The 20,337-nt window shown below is 41.7% G+C and overlaps 1 protein-coding gene across 1 annotated transcript in view; it reads left to right on the forward strand.

Annotated features, from left to right (window-relative positions):
- Positions 1-4,886: 4,886 nt before the first annotated feature.
- The window catches only part of rtn4r (reticulon 4 receptor), a 45,250-nt gene continuing 29,799 nt past the window's right edge, over positions 4,887-20,337 (forward strand). Inside the window, exon 1 of the mRNA XM_056376921.1 lies at positions 4,887-5,449. Within this exon, the coding sequence (XP_056232896.1) occupies positions 5,428-5,449 (22 nt within the window). The 5' untranslated portion in view covers positions 4,887-5,427. The remainder of the gene's footprint in view (positions 5,450-20,337) is intronic.

Here is a 20,337-nt window from a genome sequence, read left to right on the forward strand (position 1 = left end):
CTCCTCAAGGGCAATTTCAATTCAAAGCTGCCTTATCAGTGTGACGATCGGAAAATTCACCATATTCTCAAAGTGTTTCACTTAACACCGCAAAGCTATACACAAAGACAGAATTAGGCAGTAGTAATAATAAAGCCAATTACGGCTAATTTCACTGTTGGTGTTCAGCACATTGCCCCTAATATCCCATATCCAGGTGGAATATATACGCTTTAACCCCGTTTTTACTGGATAGTTATCCATGCATACATATATATACACACCAGAACCCTTTACAATACTAGTTCCACTTTAAATATAGTTTATCAGCATGGCTGAGTAGTTAGGTAGTACACACATACAGCATGCTCTGTATACAGTGTGTACATGGCTTTAGGATGGTATCAATAGATAGATGTTTTCTCTCTGCAGCTGGAGATGCGATTTTCCTTTTGTATTCTCACTTACCAGAACATAGACTTGTTCCTCTGGCTTAATTCATTAATTTTTTGTTTTGTTTTGCTTTCAGGAAATTATTATTCCTCAGTTGCCCTTGATTAGCAGCTTCCAATCAGACACACGTATTCCCTCACAAGTGCCACTGCTCTCTGCACCATTAAATATGTCAGTTCTGATGTTTCTGTTTATATATTTTGGGCAGGAGACTAGAAATGCTGCCAGTCTTAAACCTAATGTTCTGGTTGGGGTCCTGGGGTCCTTGTAAAATCTTTAACTGTTCAAAATCATACTAAACATTTTTTTTTCACCTTGACACTACATGATTTTTCTTAATTTTATAATAATCTTTAAATAAACACACTTTATTGTGTTTTATCTGCTGGAGAAAATTACATTTTACATCTGTCTGGGCTCTAAGAGGCTTATAGTGGATATTTATCTGCTGTATTCCTGTGGTACGTGTTGACAGTAGTTTTTATACAGCAATACCCTTTTCAAATAATTAAAAAAAAAACACAATGTAGGATTGTTGGAGTTTTATTAAGAGGTCTAAGAGGAAGTTAGACCTCGCAGGAATCTAAATGACCTCGCATATAACTAAAATCACAAAGATAACATTCTGCATGATTTTCTTGTCCTGTGGATCACCTATTGGCAAAAAACCAAAGTAATCTAATGTTCCGGCATATAAGACAATATTTCAGTCATAAAATCCTGCATATAAATTTGGGTAAAAACAATGTTGTATGATAATTTCTGTATTTTGTCACCTTCATCGAAATAATAATCACTCAGTTCTATTAATTTTGAATAATACATACAATATATACAATAAATACAACGTAATTGCACCACTGTACAAAGATGTTTTTTAATGTGTTTTGTTGTTTTTGTATCTTGTGATGCATTTTAGATACCACACACAATCAAGCAATTTCTTTATTAGATGGTGAGTCACAAGACCAATAAAAATGAGTCTTATTCCAGCAATTTGTGTAAAAAATAAAATAAAATTACAGCACTGCTCTGAACTGGTTTCACCTATCATCACATTCACAAAGCATCCAGCAGGGGATTCTCTCCCTGAGGAGGATTTACGTTTTCTCTCCTTTTCCTTACACTGATTTTTGATTTCTTTTTTTTTTTTTGTTCCTTTTATTAAATTCAAGCATTTTTTTTTTTTTTTTATCCCAGTCACCCCATGCTGCGTGCTTGGCTTGAAAGTTGTGAAATGAGTCGGATTGCGCAGTGTGACAAATGTACTATTCCAGCTCAGTTATGGACTAGCAACGGCCAAATGCAGCAGAGAATGTGTCTGCATCTTTTCTACTATTCATTCCTTAATATTTAGAAATTCTGCGGGACTTTAAAAAAGATGAGGAATGTTCAAGAGGAAAATGAATATGCCAGAGTGATAATGGATTTATGGATGAGTGGCCTGAAGGAACCTGCATGACCTTTAACATGTACAGATACATAACATGAACCCCGAGCATGACACTCCACCTTTTCATTCTATAATCTCAACTAAGCTTTCATTTCATATAGTGTAATTAACACTGGTCCTACTGCAGCTCCTGTGGCAGTAGGACAACTAACTTTCCCATTACCAAAGGAAGTCATTTATGCCCTGGTTCTCCTTTTGATCCGTCAGACTTGTGATGAAAAGAATAGTAGCGCCTCAGCTTGTGGATCTGTTACCTTTGAGACTCAACAGCTTGACTCATTTCATTACTGTCATGAATTAAAGATCCCCAATCTCCTTTTTTTTTTCTCCCCCCCTCCCCCCATTCGCATGGCAATGATCCACCCTTAGTTAATTTACAGTCACTCGTTGTGGAAGGCCTCCAGCTTCCAAGCTCCCATGACAATTTACCTGTGTCCTTTTCACTTGCTGGCGCATATCATTGTGATATACTATAATGGAATGAGTGGAGGACTCAGGAGTGAGTGGGCATGTTGTATAATGAGCTGGGGGAGGTATAGTAATCAACTACAGTATACCCTTCACTTCCTGGCACAGGGAGACGTCTTAACCAGTGAGCCAAATTAGTGTTTTTTTGAGCTGGCGATATATTTAGGCAGGGTTATACTCTGGGAATGCCTTGTTGTGGCAAATTTTTGTAATCATGACAACACTGTACACTGTGACTTAATTAAGATCCTTTTTATATGCAACTCATGCTCTTGTCCGTTTAATGATGGTTCTGTTTTAAGCTTAGTTACTTGCCACATACAAAAGAAAAAAGAAAAAAAAAGAAAAGAGAAAACAGTAATTTCACTGCATGTAAACATGTCTGCAGAACTGGGTTATTGCATAATACATTTTCTCTAGACTGTAATTCTGTACATGATGCAACATGTACATGTATATGCTGTCCCGTGTTATTATTGTTGATAACTGGTCATCATTATTATTTTCTCTTTATAAAATACAGCACAGGAAATGCTACTATGCCTGTTAGCGTACACTCCAGGACACACAAACAAGCAGCATGCATGACAGGATTATACAGACACATGTGTTTTGTCCTCATGGATGCATTCAGATAAAACAGGAGAGGCCGAGACAACTGTGAAAGGTGACAGCATTTCCTTTTTTCTCTCGGGGTGACCTCGTTCTCAGCGGGTTGCTGCGGTGGCTTTGGACTGTGTCTCTACTGGCCATCTGGCCCTGCCCGGCCTTCACCGTGAGCAAACAACCAGCCGAGTGGCTCACTGACACATTGTGATGGTGTGATTCAATATTGGTGGTAGTTGTAAGCTTGGGATTAGCCTGCTGCACATAGCCTGCCTCCATTTCACTCCGCTACACCACCCACCTGGCTGTGGTTTCCATTCACCTGCTCCCTATGGTAATCTCTTGGCTTTTTTTTTTTTCCTGTCTCTGTGTACTGACTACATTGTAATTAATGTAAGCATTTGCTCGTGCGCCAGTCTGCCTCAAAATACACACAAGCTAGTACTGTCTGTATATGTCGCTATTCAGCAGCTAAACTTCCATTTTCTATTCCAAGTGAAAGATTTAGTGGGAAATTTGGAAACTTTCCTATATTTCATTATGAATGTACAAGCAAGCAGATGGAGATATTCCCTTATAGGAAATATAATACATTTATACAACTTAGTCTCCACTGGGATTTTTTCCTGTCTGAGCTTACGAACCCATATGGCCTATACAGTATGATTCCTTGCTTGTCTCTTAGGGCGAGCAGGGAATCATCATCCACAGATGAGGCCTCTCTGTCTCTGTCCATGGTGCTGGAAATCTATTCTCATGTCCGCCGGCAGGGGGCGTGTTGTACCTAAAGATAAAACCATGCGGAGTCTCAGCAAACCCAGCATGGCTGAAAGACCAGATCGACTGTGAATTGGTCCATGGTCCAGTCAGCATTGCATTGACTGCGTCTTTGCTGCTCAATATAGTCTGCTTTTTTTGTTTTGTTGTTTTTAAGCAACCATTTTCTCTGCAAGGACATGCTATGCTTTGCATGTGGAGAGAAGACACAAAGAAATCTACCTGTGTTATATCATAATAATAACAGTAATAACAGTAATAATAATAATAAAAATAATAATTGGGCTAAGTTACGTTGTTTTGATGACGATATCAAGATAGGAGCAAACCCTTATGGTGGGAAATTAAAATGACACCCGCTGATGTAAAGAAAAAAAAAATATCAAGAGAGCATTTTAGTAGCAGTCCCACGACTCGGGTTAGTGTAAGGGTTTGGAAGTGTTATCCTGTCTGCGCTGTTAACCAAGCAGAACTGAGATATGTGTTATTTCTGCCTGTTTTTAACAACTCCGCCTACGACATCAGAGTGGCCAAATTGTCAATTCCCCGGGAGGAAGCGCGGGTCCCACCAGCAGGCCTGGCTCTCCGCCTGTCTTTTTTTTCTGGGGGGAGAGGTGGGCTGGGGTGGGGGCCTTTTTCATATGCATGTGCGTGCCTGGCAGTGTCCGATCCAAATAGATTCGCCTCACGTCACCTTCCTCCCTACCCACCCACCACCACCGCCACCACCACCAGCACCAACCCACCGCCCCTCTGCACATAAAACATTCATTAGAGTGCAGCCCTTCGCTGCAAGAAATGTCTGTCAGGCTAAAACCATTGAGTCTCAGTTTCACTCTTATATCTTCAAAGTCCCATCAGTTATGTAAAATGACAGATTTTTCCCGGCATGTTTTTGTTTGTGTCAGGGATTGTCTATAAATAACCGCAGGTAGCCCGTCGTGAAACCAGGCAGAAAACGCCAGAAAAATAAAAAGAAATACACTTTGCTTTGCCTTGAAAATCCCACTTTGAGATTTGAAAGGAATATTTCTTGCAGCGTGATAGAGAGCCATAAAACATTCATCTCTGAACTCTATCTCTCTCTCTCTCTTTCCGCCAAACGCACCTCGCTGCCCCGCCCTCCCTTTCCACCTCCCCGTGGCAAAAGCACACTGACGCGCACCAGTGCGGCCGACATCCGTGCGCATCCACCACACACTTTTCTCTGTGTACTTGGGAAATATACAGCGGGGGCAAGTGATCGGACTGGATATGTGCTGCGATTTCAAAAGATGGATCAAACCCTGGGTTTTCGCCCGTGTCGTTGAATCTCCACTTTCTGCTTTAACACTTTGAGCTCTTCTCCGGAGCTGTTTGCGCGTCCTATATTTTTGGGGAGGTGTCGACTGGTGTGTCGAGTCTTCTTGATTCCCAATTTGGATGTTTATTGCTGACAGTTTTTTGAATCCCTCGTCCAAATGACTGAGCTCGGGTGCAGCCGGAGACGTGGCTCCCCACTCGGGAAGACCTACGGCTAAAGTTTGAAGGGTGCCGGGGTTGCTGTAGTCTGTCCGTCTCCCACCGTGCACTGGATTTGCAATTACCCACAAATTGCAATAAACAGCGGATATCCTATCTGTCTGCGCGCGCGCTGGGGATTCATTCCACTTGGATTTATACAGCTCCTGGATTTCACCCCCATCAAAATCATGAAGACCGTCATTATTGATGGTGAGTACGCATTAGACGATAGGACATCTTTGTAAAGTTTTCACATAAAGCAGACAGGAGGATTCTGCTGGGTTACTGCGCACTGATAAAAATCCACATCGGGCAGAGTAGCTGCTCTGTGGAGAACAGACACAGCTAAAGATAAATCACATGTCCTAATTGGAGTTACTCTGCCAGCTCCTCCAGGATTTGGTTAAACTGGTACATGACTGACAATATGCGCCAAAAACCTACATCTAATCTGCACAGTAACAAAGTATTCTTTGATTTTTTTTTCTCTTTTGGGAGCGGACTAACAAGCAGAGTCAGGATCAGTTATGGATATTGCGCCTGTAAACGACCTTGACTCAGTGGCTCTTAATTGAGTCATAATTCAGAGCAGATTTTGCGCGTGCCCCCACTATTCTGTCTCTCCTTGTAGGTGCCATTGTGTGTACCGGTGCGCGAGCGTGCCTGTTTGTGTGTTTGTGTGTGTGTGTGTGTGTGTGTGTGTGTGTGTGTGTGTGAGGGAGAGAGAGAGTTAGAGGCCATATAAGTGTTTGTTCTGGTCAATATGCTCTGCATGATATCGCAACTTAACCCGCGCCTCCGCTTCAGCCCAGTCTAGAGGCTGGAAGCGTTTGATGAAGTCTGCAGATGGCCCGCTTGGCGGCCCAATAATACCGATCTACGCTCCAGAACCTTGGCTTATAATTGTTGTTTTTGTGGCATCGTCCCACTCAGGGTGCCGCCGAAGTTACAGGAAAATTGGGGCCTTGTAGCTTTCACCGACTTGACTTGGACTTGCTATTCTAATGAGGACAGGAATGCTCTTCCCATTCCCGCCGGAAAAAAAGGGCTGAAAATTATTTCATTTCTTGGTAGGAGGAGGCTTTGCCTTAGGCTGTGTGTGCGTGTGTTGTATTGTGTGTGCGCGGTGCATGCACGAATTGCTGGCTCGAGGAGGAAGCACCTGGCATGTCAGTGCGCGTGTTCCCTCCCTGCAGGTCTGATCGTACCTTTTCCTGTTTTGTGTTAATGTGTTTAATGCGGAGAGGATATCAGGGACATGGCGTCTTATGCTTGATAAGCAGCACCGTGATTAGATAAGTGCATGTATGCAACATCCAATTTGTTCCATTAAGAGCTGGTGGAAAACCCTCATCTCCACCCTAACCCACCCCTGCACACACCGCCTCAGCACACACTCAAGTTTGTGCAGCCATCCTTGTTAAGACGGTGCATTGTTTTCCATTCATTGTAGCGCCCCCCCCCAACACACACACACACACACACACAGACACACACACACACACTCCCCCCAAACACTACCTCTAACCATTACATGCCTAACCTTATCTCTCGACCTAACCTAACCTAACCTAACCTAACCTCGATTCACACTTTGCCCATGACCTGCCTCATCAGGATCTGGCTTTGGTCCCCATGAGGACTAGAGGTCCCAACAAGGTCAGTGTTTATACTAGAAAAGGTCCCAAAGAGGTGGCAATAACAAGTACGTACACACACACACGCACACACACACAGACACACACACACACACACACACACACACACCCCCTTATGCAACACGCTGCACACATTCCCTTCTTCCTCACGTTGTTCATTACTTGGCTAAAACTGCAGGATTATGGGAAGACAGCCGCAGATTATTGTGGGCCTACAGAGTAACTTTGATTTTCCTGGTTGTGAAATGCAAAAAGGCACATCTACTTGTGCATTCTCTTTGATATGTCACAGGATGATGCAAATTCAAGTGCACACCCCTTCATTGGCACAGAATGGCTCTGGGTCCCACAGACCCTACAGGCAGGTTTTCATCATCCAACTGCTAGTGTGATTTAGCACCAGGCTCCTGACACACACCTATGTCTGATTTTTTTTTTTTCCCTGCTGCAATTATAATTGGTATCCATCTCTCAGGCTCCTGATTTGGCGGAGAAAATATGGCCTGTCGTGTCTTGTGTTTAAAGTGTCAGAGTGAGGTGGGACTTTAATTTACACTCTTTTTCACCCAGTCAGCATATGATCAAATGCCTCTGTGGGAAAGCTGTTGCTCGGGGGTGCCGTTGCTCCCTGTCTACTGCCAAGCAAAGCCAATAAAGCCCAAATGAATGGATAAAACCATTATGGTGGAACTGAAAGCTTTCTCTTCGGGAGTTTTAAACCACTACACAATGAGGGCATTTTTTCAATTAGTTAACTTTGTTATTGTTTTGGCGGTACCCTGCCAAAAAACTCCTGCCCTATTTTCAAAAATAGGTTACAAGATGCAGCATCTGAGGTGGCGAGATAATTGTTTATAACAATATAAAGCCATAAAGAAAAAAGTTGGCACACAAAAAAACGAATAACAATAGCTGATTTGCATAGTGGCATTAGGTGGAATCAAACATCATGCCATAAACTGACAATGAGACATGGCATCTTCCGCATCCTGAAAGGGAATGTGAAATTGATCCATCTTTGTGCCTGTATGGGTGTGTATATATAAGCACAGAGGGAGGGATGCGAGGGATAATGATTGTGTGGGTGTAGTGTTGTGTGAGTATATGGGGAGGTCTGAGGAAGGGGAGAGGCAGTGAAGGGAATGAAAGGAAAGAAAGGAGTGCATGCGAAATGGAGAAGTGTGAAGGTTATGCAACTTATCATGCCTACTGTTTGTCAGACTTGCCACCCATGTGTCCTCCAGTCAGTGTCTTTCATCACATGTCAGGATATCAGCCGCATGAAAGCTGCAGCAAAATGAAAGAGAGAGAGAGAGAGAAAAAGAATTAGCAGCTCTGCATTGAGCGATATTTACATTCCTGTCAGCTCACGTCGAGGTTTGTTTAAGTCAGCAGTGAGACCAGTGAAAGCACAACTCTTCTCTTGAGGTATTCAAGGGGAAATGTGTAGGAATTTAACATCCCTATAGCACAAAATGAAATCATATATCTGTAGCTGGGAAGGTTGCTGATCAATAGAACTGACTCACTGATCAGTCTGCCAGGTGCACAGATTTCTGGCTTTCATTTCTAGTTTTCAGCTTGAATTTCAACACACTCCCAGTCTCCCCGGTCTCATTTAGTAACTTTTTTCCAACTCTTTAACAATTGAGGACGGTGCTATGAGCAAGACCTTTCAACTATGAAGACTAATAAGCCTCATTATCTGTGCCAGAGATCTGTGCAGCTCCGGGAGGAGGAAGATGATAAGTTCTGTTAATGTTGTTGCAATCCCTTCTGGTCACCAACAGAGGTCGATAAAGGTCACAGATGGATTATTGCCCCCTTTTTTTGTGGGGGGTCAACAGGGGTCAGCACTGTCATCATGAGCTCAACATGTGGTTTGTCTGCAGAAGGCAGTTCAGTTGTGCACAGCCACATATCAGCACTGTGTTCTGGGTTGCCACTGGCTTCAGTAGAAAACAAAGGTAAATACAAAAAGGTAGTTTAGTGTAGCTGCACTGAAGTCAAAAGTAGGCATTCAGCCTTGGTTCCACTTTGTCTTTGTAACGCCTGCAAAATACTGCATTTTTTTGTTCCATAACAACAGAATCTGTTTGTTTCTCTCGCAAGTCAATAACATTCCCATCCAATTACACGTTCACCTGTTCACCCTGATTCATCATTAAAGTTTCTTAGCAACAGATAGTGTAATAACTGTGGGGTAATGGTGTTTAAAACTTCCTTCAAAAAATGAGTTTTAATCCTTCTAAATATATCCACAGTGTAACTCCTCATGCAATGCACTACTGGATGTTCTAAGCTCTGCTGTTGTTGAATACAAATATACAAAGTTTTTACCTGTAATTATTAGAAATGTTACGTTTTGCATTACAGCCTGTGTGCTAATGTTGCACATCATCGATATAAAGTAACAGAGTTTCACATTTTATTACAGTCTAATGAGCCATTTTATGGAATTTTGATTACACTTTTTTATATTATAAAATTGTGTAAAATTTGGGTTTCTAATGATGATTTCATTTAGTTAAAGGTCCCATATTTTACACTTTTCCAATGTTTTATTTGAAGTGTTGATCCATAAGATGTTTGTGGTTTTAAGCACCAAAAACCATCTCAAGTAGTTTTACATCTCTTGTCTCAGGCTTCTATCTGGAGCTCTAGTAAAATCAGGTCTGTGAGCCAATCAGAAGAGAGCAGGCTCTCAACCTCTCTTCTGATTGGCCAACTGCCTTCTGAGTGATCTAATAGAAATACAGCAGATTTCAGGTAAACACTCAGAGAAACCAAATATTCCAAGGTTAGATGGTGGGTCAGGCTTGGGTTATGGCTGAGAGCGGTGACTGCTTTGTTGTGACATCACAAAGTTACAGAAGTTGATGGCTCATCTTAAAGCACAGTTTCTGAATACAGGCTGTGTGTATTTCTCTGTGGACTGAGCGCTGTGATACTTTCACAGTATAGAACTAATATAGAACCTAGACCTGCTGTATAATCAAAAAAGACATGAAAATCTCACTTTACACTATATGGGACCTTTGAATTAGGACTATATTTGTATTATCACTCTCAGCAAATACAAGATACAAGAGTTTGTGCAGAAACTGTGCCTCAAACATGAAATGTTTTGGATTCCATACTGTTTAGTGATCCTGTGGGCCCCTGTATTTATATTTGTTATTAAATGCTCAAAGTATTATAGGATGAAGATGTCAATATTTTATGCTACAGAGCTGTGGCGATATTAATGCCTTAGTTACAGTGACAGACTGCAGCAGGCTATCTGAGAGTGGATCTGCTGTGTTCACTGCATCCTGATGAGCACACTCCTTCAGGGGCTTCTTTTAATTGGCCGCGCCCTTCAAGTAGCACTGAATTTGTTTATACAGTACGTGTGCGCACACACACACACACACACACACACACACACACACACACACGCAGATTCCCACTGATACACACACAGGCATGCTGGCCTCAGATATCCTTGGAACCATCCGCTCTAGGTTATCCCAGTCTCCCAGCCCTTCACTGCTAATCAGCAAGACAGAGGAACTAAGTGGATAAACGAGTAAAATTCTATTTGTTTATACAGAGGAAGCTAAGGGGCGAAAAAAAAATATACAGAAAGCAGTAGAAATGGAATACACTATTCCCCCAGATTACCAGTTCTTAATCCTCTTTGTGGGTTATTATTGTACTGTCAGAATATTTGGAGGGACAACGAGCAGAAAACACGGTGTAGATGCTAACCCCCCTTCCCCTCCACTCCTAAAATAAAAAAAAAATTTCAAAGTGTTGGCTCTTGTATTGAGGAGGATACGGGAGAAGAGGGAGGACCAGATGAATTGGCGTTACGCAACTTTAGGGTACAGTGAGGCGGGAGGAGTCTTTATGGGGGGATTTATTTATGTCTTTTTACAAAAATCCCCTGATACTGTATCATAATCTTTTAAAGTTGCCTACACATGACAGAGCAAACCCTCCAATGTGCCTCCAAGCCCAACTCTTGAAAAAATGTTGCACTCAGTATGCGGTTGCATCAGAGGTGCATTCACAAAAGAGTCGTGATACATACCAACCAACTGAGCCAGCAAGCGACACGAAAGCCCCCCCCCACCACCACTCCCAAGGGATTGAATATGCATCTGTTGATTCCTTTAACATGGCAATAACCTTATACGCCTGCAGCTCCTTGCATGCATAAGCAGATCTGGCTAATCTGTCAAACACGCTGCCCATCTCTCTCACTCCACCGCGCAGTGTCATCTTTCAATCTGGAACTCACGATTGCCCGATTCTCTGTCCGGGTATCCGTGAAAGTTGCGTGGTTGTTCTAATCCTGTTGTAGATGCGAAAAGAGTGCAGCGAGCTGCCTGAACACTGATGACGCTGATTACACCACAATGGGGAGGCTGACTGATGGCCTGGTAAATTATTAATTAGACAGAGCAGAAGTCGCTCTTAAATTAGACGCATGAATGGAGCCGTTGTCATCCTTATAAGTCAACCCTATGCTCCGCTCGTCTCCTCGCAGGCTGCAGTGTCACTCAGACAGATAAAGTAGCTGACTGTTCCAAGACGTGAGCATGAGTACAATGTCACTGATCACGGTGTCAGAGGGGGAGGGTTAAACACCAAAACTCATGTGGACAGATGGAGCATAGATAGAACTCAGGTGTCTGCCTTTTATAAATGACTGGGTTTCTATGATACGTCCTACACGTTCCTTTTTATTCATACATACATCACAACAGTCTAAAAACCTTGGCTGCTGTTGGTTTCAACAAAAGCTGCTGATTCAGAGGCTGTGATATAAAAAAAGGCATAGAAGTCATATTTGCGACTGTTGTTTTAATGATTGTATATGTCTATACAGTCTATACACAATACAGTATTACAACAATTCTGTTATGGTAGATCCACAGCAGAGAGGTTGATGATAGCAAAGAGGCAGGTCCATCAATACTTGGCTTCATTTTGATAAAATTAGCCACATTATGCAGACATTATGACCTGATCTGAAGTCTGCACTCAGTCAGTATTGGCTGCTGAGCTTTTAACAGCAGGACGAATGTCAAATGTTTAACTGAATTCTTCAGAGGGACGACATCTGGAATAAGAAGGGGAAGAAGAACCTACATTTTTTTTTTTTTTTCCCTCATGGATGCATGAATATTCTCTGGTATTTTTAGCCACGCCGATCTCATTAGTGTTAGTGACGCAAAATGGACTCCCTATGAATCCCTCTGATCATCCTGTGTGAGTGTGCCCATCGTTGTGATTAGTTTGCAGACTCGACAGATGGGAGTTGGTGTTTTGATGTGGCGTCTTTCTCAATCCCTGGCACGGCCGTCGTTGAGGCACTTAAGCCAAGGGGGGGGGGGGGTCACCTTTCTGTACTGTATGCATTGTTGGATCTTATTCTCGTTGTTATACATCTTCACTGAAGGCAAAGTTCTAAAGGAAAACTTCAGAAGGATCCAGTGACTTGCATAAATAGCTGCTGATATGGGTTTTTTACGTGAAGGACAACTACTATATGCTGAATTCAGAGACTGCATATTTTAGCAAGCTTTCTAAAGGTGGTTCTGCAGTGTGGGATAGACAAAAAAAAACACCTTGAGATGATGGAGTAAGGAACCCATTTAATGACTGAGAGGGTGGGTCACTCAAAGAAAGGCTAGCCAAACCATAAATTAAATAGAATGCTGAATTACCATCCATCTCTCTGGCATCCGAACTCTACTATTACATCCTAAAATCTACTTAAAGGTCCCTTATAGTATAAAGTGAGATTTTTATGTCTTTTTTTATTATAAAGCGGGTCTAGGTGCTGTAGTATAGTGTGTATAAGTATCAAAGCGCTCAGTCCATGTAAAACGCAAACGTATTCAGAACCTGAGCGTAACTTTCTTTGTGATGTCACAACAAAGCATTCACCGCTCTCAGCCGTGCCCCATCATGGCCCACCTGGACCCACCATCCAACATTGCAGGATTTGGTTTCTCTGAGCGTTTATCTGAAATCTGCTATATTTTTATTCGATCAATCAGAAAACAGCCGTAATCAGCCAATCAAAAAAAAGAGGCTCAGAGCACCTCTCTTCTGATTGGCTCACAGATGCGTTGCTGCTAGAGCTCCAGAGAGAAGCCTCAGAGAGGAGATGTAAATAAAGACATAGTTTTTGGTACTTAAAGCCACAAATGTATCTTCTAATGGATCAACAGTGTAAAATATGGGACCTTTAAATAATAAATAAATAAAACAAAAGATCAGCCAAACCAATAGGTTGGTATTATTTGCCAGACACAAATCATGTTGTCTCAAATATGTCTTTAACTCATTGTTTCCTCATTTAGAGATAGATAGATAGATAGATAGATAGATTCCTGAATTTTACATGGTGCCGTTCTTCCATCAAAGACTGAGCTAGAACAAAGCCTTGCACAAAGTCGCTGACAAATTGCACTTTCATACAGTCACATTGCAATACATCCACAACAGTGATGTGTCTCTCTCTGTGAGCTTGGTTGGTAGTTCACAGCTGAAATATGTATGGGGAGCCGTTCAAAGGAAATAGGTCGTCACTCCCCGGCTCAGGGGAAATTGATCTGTTGTAGATGTGAAAGCTCATTCCGTAGGTGCTAAACATATAATATATACCTGTTCTGGTGGCTTTGCACAAGAATTCCACAAATTTTAGGTGGCAGATATAACTTCCTTTCATACACAAATCAATGTCCTCAATTGCAGGTGGGGGTAAAAGGATTTGTCGAGCAGGAAATGCATAATCCTGTAACTGCTGCAGGAGCAAAGTAAGACTTTTCTAAACATACCCACAAGCATGTAAGTGGAATCAATGGCGATCCCACTTGTCGGCTACAATCAGACCGCCACACAACCTTCACTTTGAAATAACTATTGCTTATTTGCATGTAATTGGACGAGGCTGCCCTTATAAGCAAAATACAGTATGAAGGAAAGGCGTCACTCCCCAAGCTAAAATGTAACATCTGTGTTCAGGGACGTCCATATGAATCAGGTTTTGCTCTCAGTCATCTCAGGGGCCCAAAGTAGGTTATTCTTATTAAAATGCAAATCTGACAAGTGTGCTTCATTGGTACTCTCCTTTTGTCCCTGTGGATTGTGTGTGCCTGAATACATATTCCCTGTGATTCTTTACAGTCTTTCCTTCTTGCTTTCTCTTACCCCTATCACAAACGTGTTGGTCGCTCTCTTCTAATTCTATTACCGTTTCACCCACAGACACACACTGTCGCTCATCTTTCTGTCTTCACTCTCAGGTGTAAATGCTGATTATCTTGTGCAGATATCAGACCACGGCAAATTAAATGTGACCGCAGCTACCCTGCCAGGACGTCCATTATAATGATATCTGTAATCTGCTGGCTCAGGGGAAGCAGCAGGGGAAGGGTGGGAAGATGGAGGGAGGGGTGGGGCGGGGGGTTCAGCATGGATCCCGTGGCTACAGCAGGAGAGTGCCCCACAAGGATTTTCCTCCTCTGATGAGGTTCGCATGGAATACTGGACCATATGTCATCCATGGGTTTAAGTTCTCATGAACCAGAATGTCATCCAAAGCCCAGGTCATGAACCTTTGTATGCAGTATGTCGACTTAGTTTTCCCCTTGTTTCTAGCTGGTGGTTTGAAATCTTAATCTTTGTCCTTTCTTTCTTAAAGTATCGTTTCCAGTTGTGTGTAATGATCCTTGTCTGCTCTGCCATATGGTGGCAAACAAGTGATCATGATAACTGCCCCGTTTTTGTCTTTATTCCCATCAATGCTGCTGCTAGCCTCACAAAATGCATCACTCTCTGTTCCCTGGATGATTTTTTTTCCCCAAGAAAGATTCAAAGTGGGTGTTCAGCAAAGCAAATATAGATGTTTTTTTTTTTTCTTCTTTCTAATATGTTACATCAATCAGTGGTAGAGACTCAGAATGGAAATGTACCCATCTGAAAATATTGCAGATGACTATATCTGGGCACTGTGCAGGATTGAAGCAACAGCATGTAGATCCTGCAGTGCAGCATTTCGACACGGCTGTCAGCACATTAGAGCAGGCAGAAGACCTGTGTAAAAAAAAAAAAAAAAAAAAAAAAATTCCCATTGAATCCCTTTGACATTCAGAAAAGATTGTACGGGGGATATGTCGCTGCCGCGGACAACGCCAAACCCTGGCTCGGTTTCCAAAACCTCTAATCGGGGATGGTGCTTGTTTTCACATGCCTGTACGTGTTCCCAGCAAAGCCTGTCATCACAGCAATTATTCCAGTGAGGAAGATGAGCACTGCCAACACTCCATCTCCGAGCTGTAAACAAATTACGCTGAGGAGGTTTTGATGATGTCTGTGTGAGAAACGAAAAATAGTCTGATACAAGTTCTGATGGTCCCGCTGTGCCGACTTTGGGTCCTCAGCCAACAGATACTCATGGGGGTGACAATTTGTGCCACCACCGAAAGGAAGCAGGCGATTACAGCGGTGCCTTCCAGATGCATGGTGTATCTGTGATGTGTTGTTTTTTTTTTTTTTTTTTTGTCTTTCCATCTCCATCTCTCATCGAAAGTACACACCCCGCTCCACTTGCTTGGATAATGAGTTTTGACAGATGAAGCTTTTTCTCTGTTAGCATAAATCAAAGCTGCAAATTTCCACCTGGAACTTTCAAGAATTAATTGAAGATACAATTGCCATATGCTTCTTTAAACGTAATGCAATTCAACTTGATGCCATTAAGTCAGAGGAGGTTAATTGTACTGACATGATTTTCTAATTACTCAAACAACTGGTGGCTTGTGTTTTGATCTATTGCATATTTAAGCTCTTTTGTCTTGTAGAAATTTCTGGTGGTTTTCAATAAATCTTTCAGTGGTTTTGCCGCGGGTAATTGACAGGTTATGTTTTCTCCCCCTCCATCGCTCCCTTGGAAGGCATTAGCATATTGAGTTTCGTGCCTGACTGTGAAGCGATTCCCACCATGCCTTTAAAAGGCATCGCATGAATAGGTGGCACATTACACCGCAGAGAAATATGAGACAGGAGAGAGAAAAAGAGTGTGCGCTCTTCCTCCACTTTTTCATCTCAGCTCATACACACTTCAGCGGGATGAGCTAGACACGCATGCACATACAAACACACACTAACTGCTAGAACCCCCCCCCCCCGCCACCACCACCAGCACCACCATCCTCCCGCTGCTTGCTGACTCACACAAGGTTTAAGAGGCGGACCTGATTTTCAGGAGGGGTGAGTGCATGTAACATCCCCATCTCCCACAGTTAACTCCGGAGAAAAAGCCATGAAATAGGTATACCATCCGCTCCAAGTGAAAGACACCTGAGCCTCTCCAGGTTTTCCTCTTGTTTATCATTGCCTGCTCCAGCATGACGCTGAATTTACGGCTAAAAACTCTGCAGAATCTGATCAGCAGCTCAAAATCACACCGAGGAATTCCACTAGCAAAGACACAGACATCTTTTCCTTCTGGAAAGTCAATAGATCTGATGTCAACAGCCCAGTGTACCATAAAATGCATTTTTGAGACATCTGATGAATGGTCTGTAATCTCATTAAACAACCTTGATTTTCAGGGTTTTCAGTCATAAATTAAAAGTCCCATATTTTACACTTTTCCTGTGTTTAACTCCAAGTGTTGATCCATAAGAAGATATTTGTGGTGTTATGTACCAAAAATCATCTCAATGTAGTTTAACATCTCCTCTCTCTGACTTCTCAATCAAAAGCCTCTCTTCTAATTGGCTGATTGTTTTCTGAGTGGTTGACTAAAAAAATAGCAGATTTCAGGTAAATATTCAGAGAAACCAAATCCTGCAAGGTTGGATGGTGGGTGCAGGTGGGTGGGGCTTGGGGCATGGCTGAGAGCGGTGACTGCTTTGTTGTGACATCACAAAGTTACAGAAGTCCTGACTGCTAGTTTTCAAGCTCTGTTTCTGAATAATGGGCTGTGCGCATTTCTCTGTTTGCTTTGATACTTAACAATATTAATATAGAACCTAGACCTGCTTTATAATCAAAAAAGACATGGCAATCGCACTTTATATAATATTGGACCTTTAACACCAGAATGAAGGAGAACAGTTGTATCTCTAATGCAATCTTTTTACTCATTAAATGTCTTTCTGCAAACATCATCATGTTCAATGTAAAACCATCAGAAACTACCACTATTATACATAGTCAGTCATTGACAGGAGGTGCTTTAAAAATCAATTACACCACAGAGCAATCATCCCATTCATGGGGAAGTATCTCAGACTTTTGGAACTCACTGTATATAAATATAAAGTATAAAGAGGTCAAGAAAGTCCTCTAACAAACATATAGCTACATTAGAGCTATTTCAAGAACCAGCACAAGAACAAAAATTATAAAGTATAAAAATGTACATGCATACACTTTAATAGATTAATAAGAGTACAAGGATGCATCACAATCAATATCATGAATGCAAATCTAATGTGCAAAATGTAAGTTAAATAGTTACAAAGCAGAAACTGTTTGCATGATTATCCTTTATAAATAAATGAAGAAATCAGTTAAAAACTGAGGCTGCATACGTCATGCAGTGGAGATATCTGCTGCTGAGATATTCTTTGTCCATCACAATAAAATAGAGGTTAAGAGAATTTTGGTTTTTTGCTGCTTAAGGTATCCAGCTCTCACAACTGAAAAGCAACATGTCCTTCGGGAAAAAAAAAAAGTCCCTGATACTCGGGTTACGAAGGATGATCCAAAGGCCTTACTATCAATGTTTTTCATTCAGTAGTTTTTAGTTTTTAGTAGTAATTCTGAAGGTTGAAAACGCTGACAGCAAAGACATGTTGCTGTCAATGTTTTAAATTGCTCCATACCTCAAAATATTCTGAAGTATACAACAGAATTATGATTGTTTTTCTTTGTTTTTTTATTTTCATTGTTATCTTTGAAAAATTCTGATTTAATTCAGATTGTTTCCACAATGTGTTTTCAAGAAGCAAGGGGGCGTAGGTTTGGTCTCAACATTGGTGGAGACACAGCAACCCCACCACCACTTCAAAGAGAATGGTTTATTAACATATAAAAGATTTGTATTTACATTTAAATAAAAACTATACCCAAAAACAGGTCAAACACTAAAAGAAAGTACGGTAGGAAATTACTTTAACGGAAAAGAGAAAAAAAAAACTATATTTTTGCATTTTTGCATCCAACATCAACATTTTTATATTCAGTTGTACTACCAGTGTTACACTTCACCGTTTCCCTCTATTTCACATTTAAAACTAGCTCCACCTTGAGCAGATACAACAGTAAAATGCTGTCAATCCAGTGATGCATCAGTGTTGACAATCTAATAATGTGAGAATGGTGACGTTCGCCAGCCAGCAGGTTTTCATCTTAAATCAATGTGGCTGCTGGCTAGTTAGATTGCTTCATATTACTTACACTCTGGATTGTGAAGTAGCTCCTAATGTCCCTTCTAATTTTTGGTGGCATGATATCTACGAAGTACAACATGTGTTACACTGGACAGAATTGAGTTATGTCCCCTGTGCAGATCAGGCAATAGAGGACAGGGAGTCATAAGAAATACTACATTTTCTCCCATGCTTGAGGTGTGGACTGACAGCACTGATAACTTACCGTCAGCACACTGATCCACTCTCGCCTCCTCCGTGTCTGACAGTAAGTGCGATATTTGTACATGATGTGAGCCTCCAGATAGTCCCCGCCCTTTCAGCCAATCAAATGCTAGCATGCCTAAAATCGGTCGTCTTGGAGATATAGCCTCTTGGAGGTCACAAGTTCACTCAAATATTGTAAAGGAAAATTCTGTCCTTCCAAAATATTGGTAGGGATACGTCCCTACCGTCCACATGCAAACCTACGCCCGACTTTTGATAGAATCCCCGTTATATCACGGTCGAAATCAGCTGTTGAAACCCCTTGATTCCTCTTCTTGATTATTGATTGGGGAATTTAGGTGGATACAAACTTTGAGGATTCCTGTCTGGAGCTTCTTAATTGCTTATTGAAACTATAAGCATCTCCTCCAGGTTCGTAAAAGCACTGTTCTATTAACGACCGCTTATTAAACAGATCAAGACAAATACATTAGGAAATTCTAGGAGGTCACTTGCGGTGTCACAGTATTTCCCGTCAGCGGATTCTGTCTGCGCATGCGGTAATAGAGACCTGTTATTTCAAAAGCTATATAGCATCACGCATTAGAAACCATAAACAGCCATTAGCTTCCTCCATGTGTGAGAGCACTGCACCTCACCGATGCCAGGCAAGGCATTACTCAGCAAATGGAGAGACTAGAGACTGGAAACTTTATTGCAGAAGAGCGGATGAAAGCAGATATGGTTTACTGTCACGGACTTTATGGGCCTCTCTTCCTCAAAGTGGCCTCATTTACTGAATCTGCAGGGTTTTTTTTATTTATCTTTCTTATTGGGAAAGCGTTTATTGGGCAAACATTGTCAGCTAAAGCTGAAATAACAATGATGTGTTTGTGTTGGCAGTATCATGTCAGACATCTATTTTGTTCTTGAATGACTAGAGAAAACAGGCTTATTGTAGCATTTGCTGTTATTTTTCCCAGTTTTTCTGTATTTGCTGCATATTTCTTTTCACTCATTCCAAGGATATGTTTACTTTATTATGACAGGAAGATGACTCCCTTTCCATCTGCAGACTGTAGACCCCTGTTGATGTTTCATCTGCTCCGGCGGAAACTTTCTTTTAACATTATGTAACTGACATTGAAACAACTCCCGTATAAGGATTCCTCTGTCGGTGCAGCGGCACTCTAATTATGTCCTTTTCATATCAGAGCAGTGAGTGAGTGCTGCCTGATATAGTTCAGGAGTGTGCAATACCTTCTTTATTACTGAATGGGTTTATCCAGCCCGCCCTCTGTCATTGCTGTGCAAACTATCCTCCTGTGCACCTCCTTCTCAATGAGATAGAGCTGGAGCATATTGGGACTGTATTACAGTATCGAATCCTCATCCACTTAACAGGAGAATCAGCTCTGTTCACGACTAATTAAAGCCATTAAAGGGGACACACGCTAATGCATTTTTGCACAGATAACAGAAACATGGGCGGCAGTGGCAGCCGGGCTCATTTTACCAGCAGGTCAAGATGAGAGTAATTAACTGGGTATTAAAGTTGCAGCGTGACATGTTCGCCAGCTCTCACATAAGACAAAATGGAGGCTTGGGTGCAGAGTGCTGATATGGGTGTCATCAAAACTTGGGCGGATTGCTTCTCATACTTCACACTTTTTAGTTCAAAAGCCGCCCTCGAGGATCGGCAGGAAATAAAAAAAATCCATGTCAGTAATGAAACAAAGAGGTGCAGAAACTGTTTTACGAATGAGAGTAGGTTATTAGAGGAGAGGAA

Source organism: Seriola aureovittata, chromosome 5, assembly GCF_021018895.1.
Source record: "Seriola aureovittata isolate HTS-2021-v1 ecotype China chromosome 5, ASM2101889v1, whole genome shotgun sequence".
NCBI classification, from domain to species: domain Eukaryota; kingdom Metazoa; phylum Chordata; class Actinopteri; order Carangiformes; family Carangidae; genus Seriola; species Seriola aureovittata.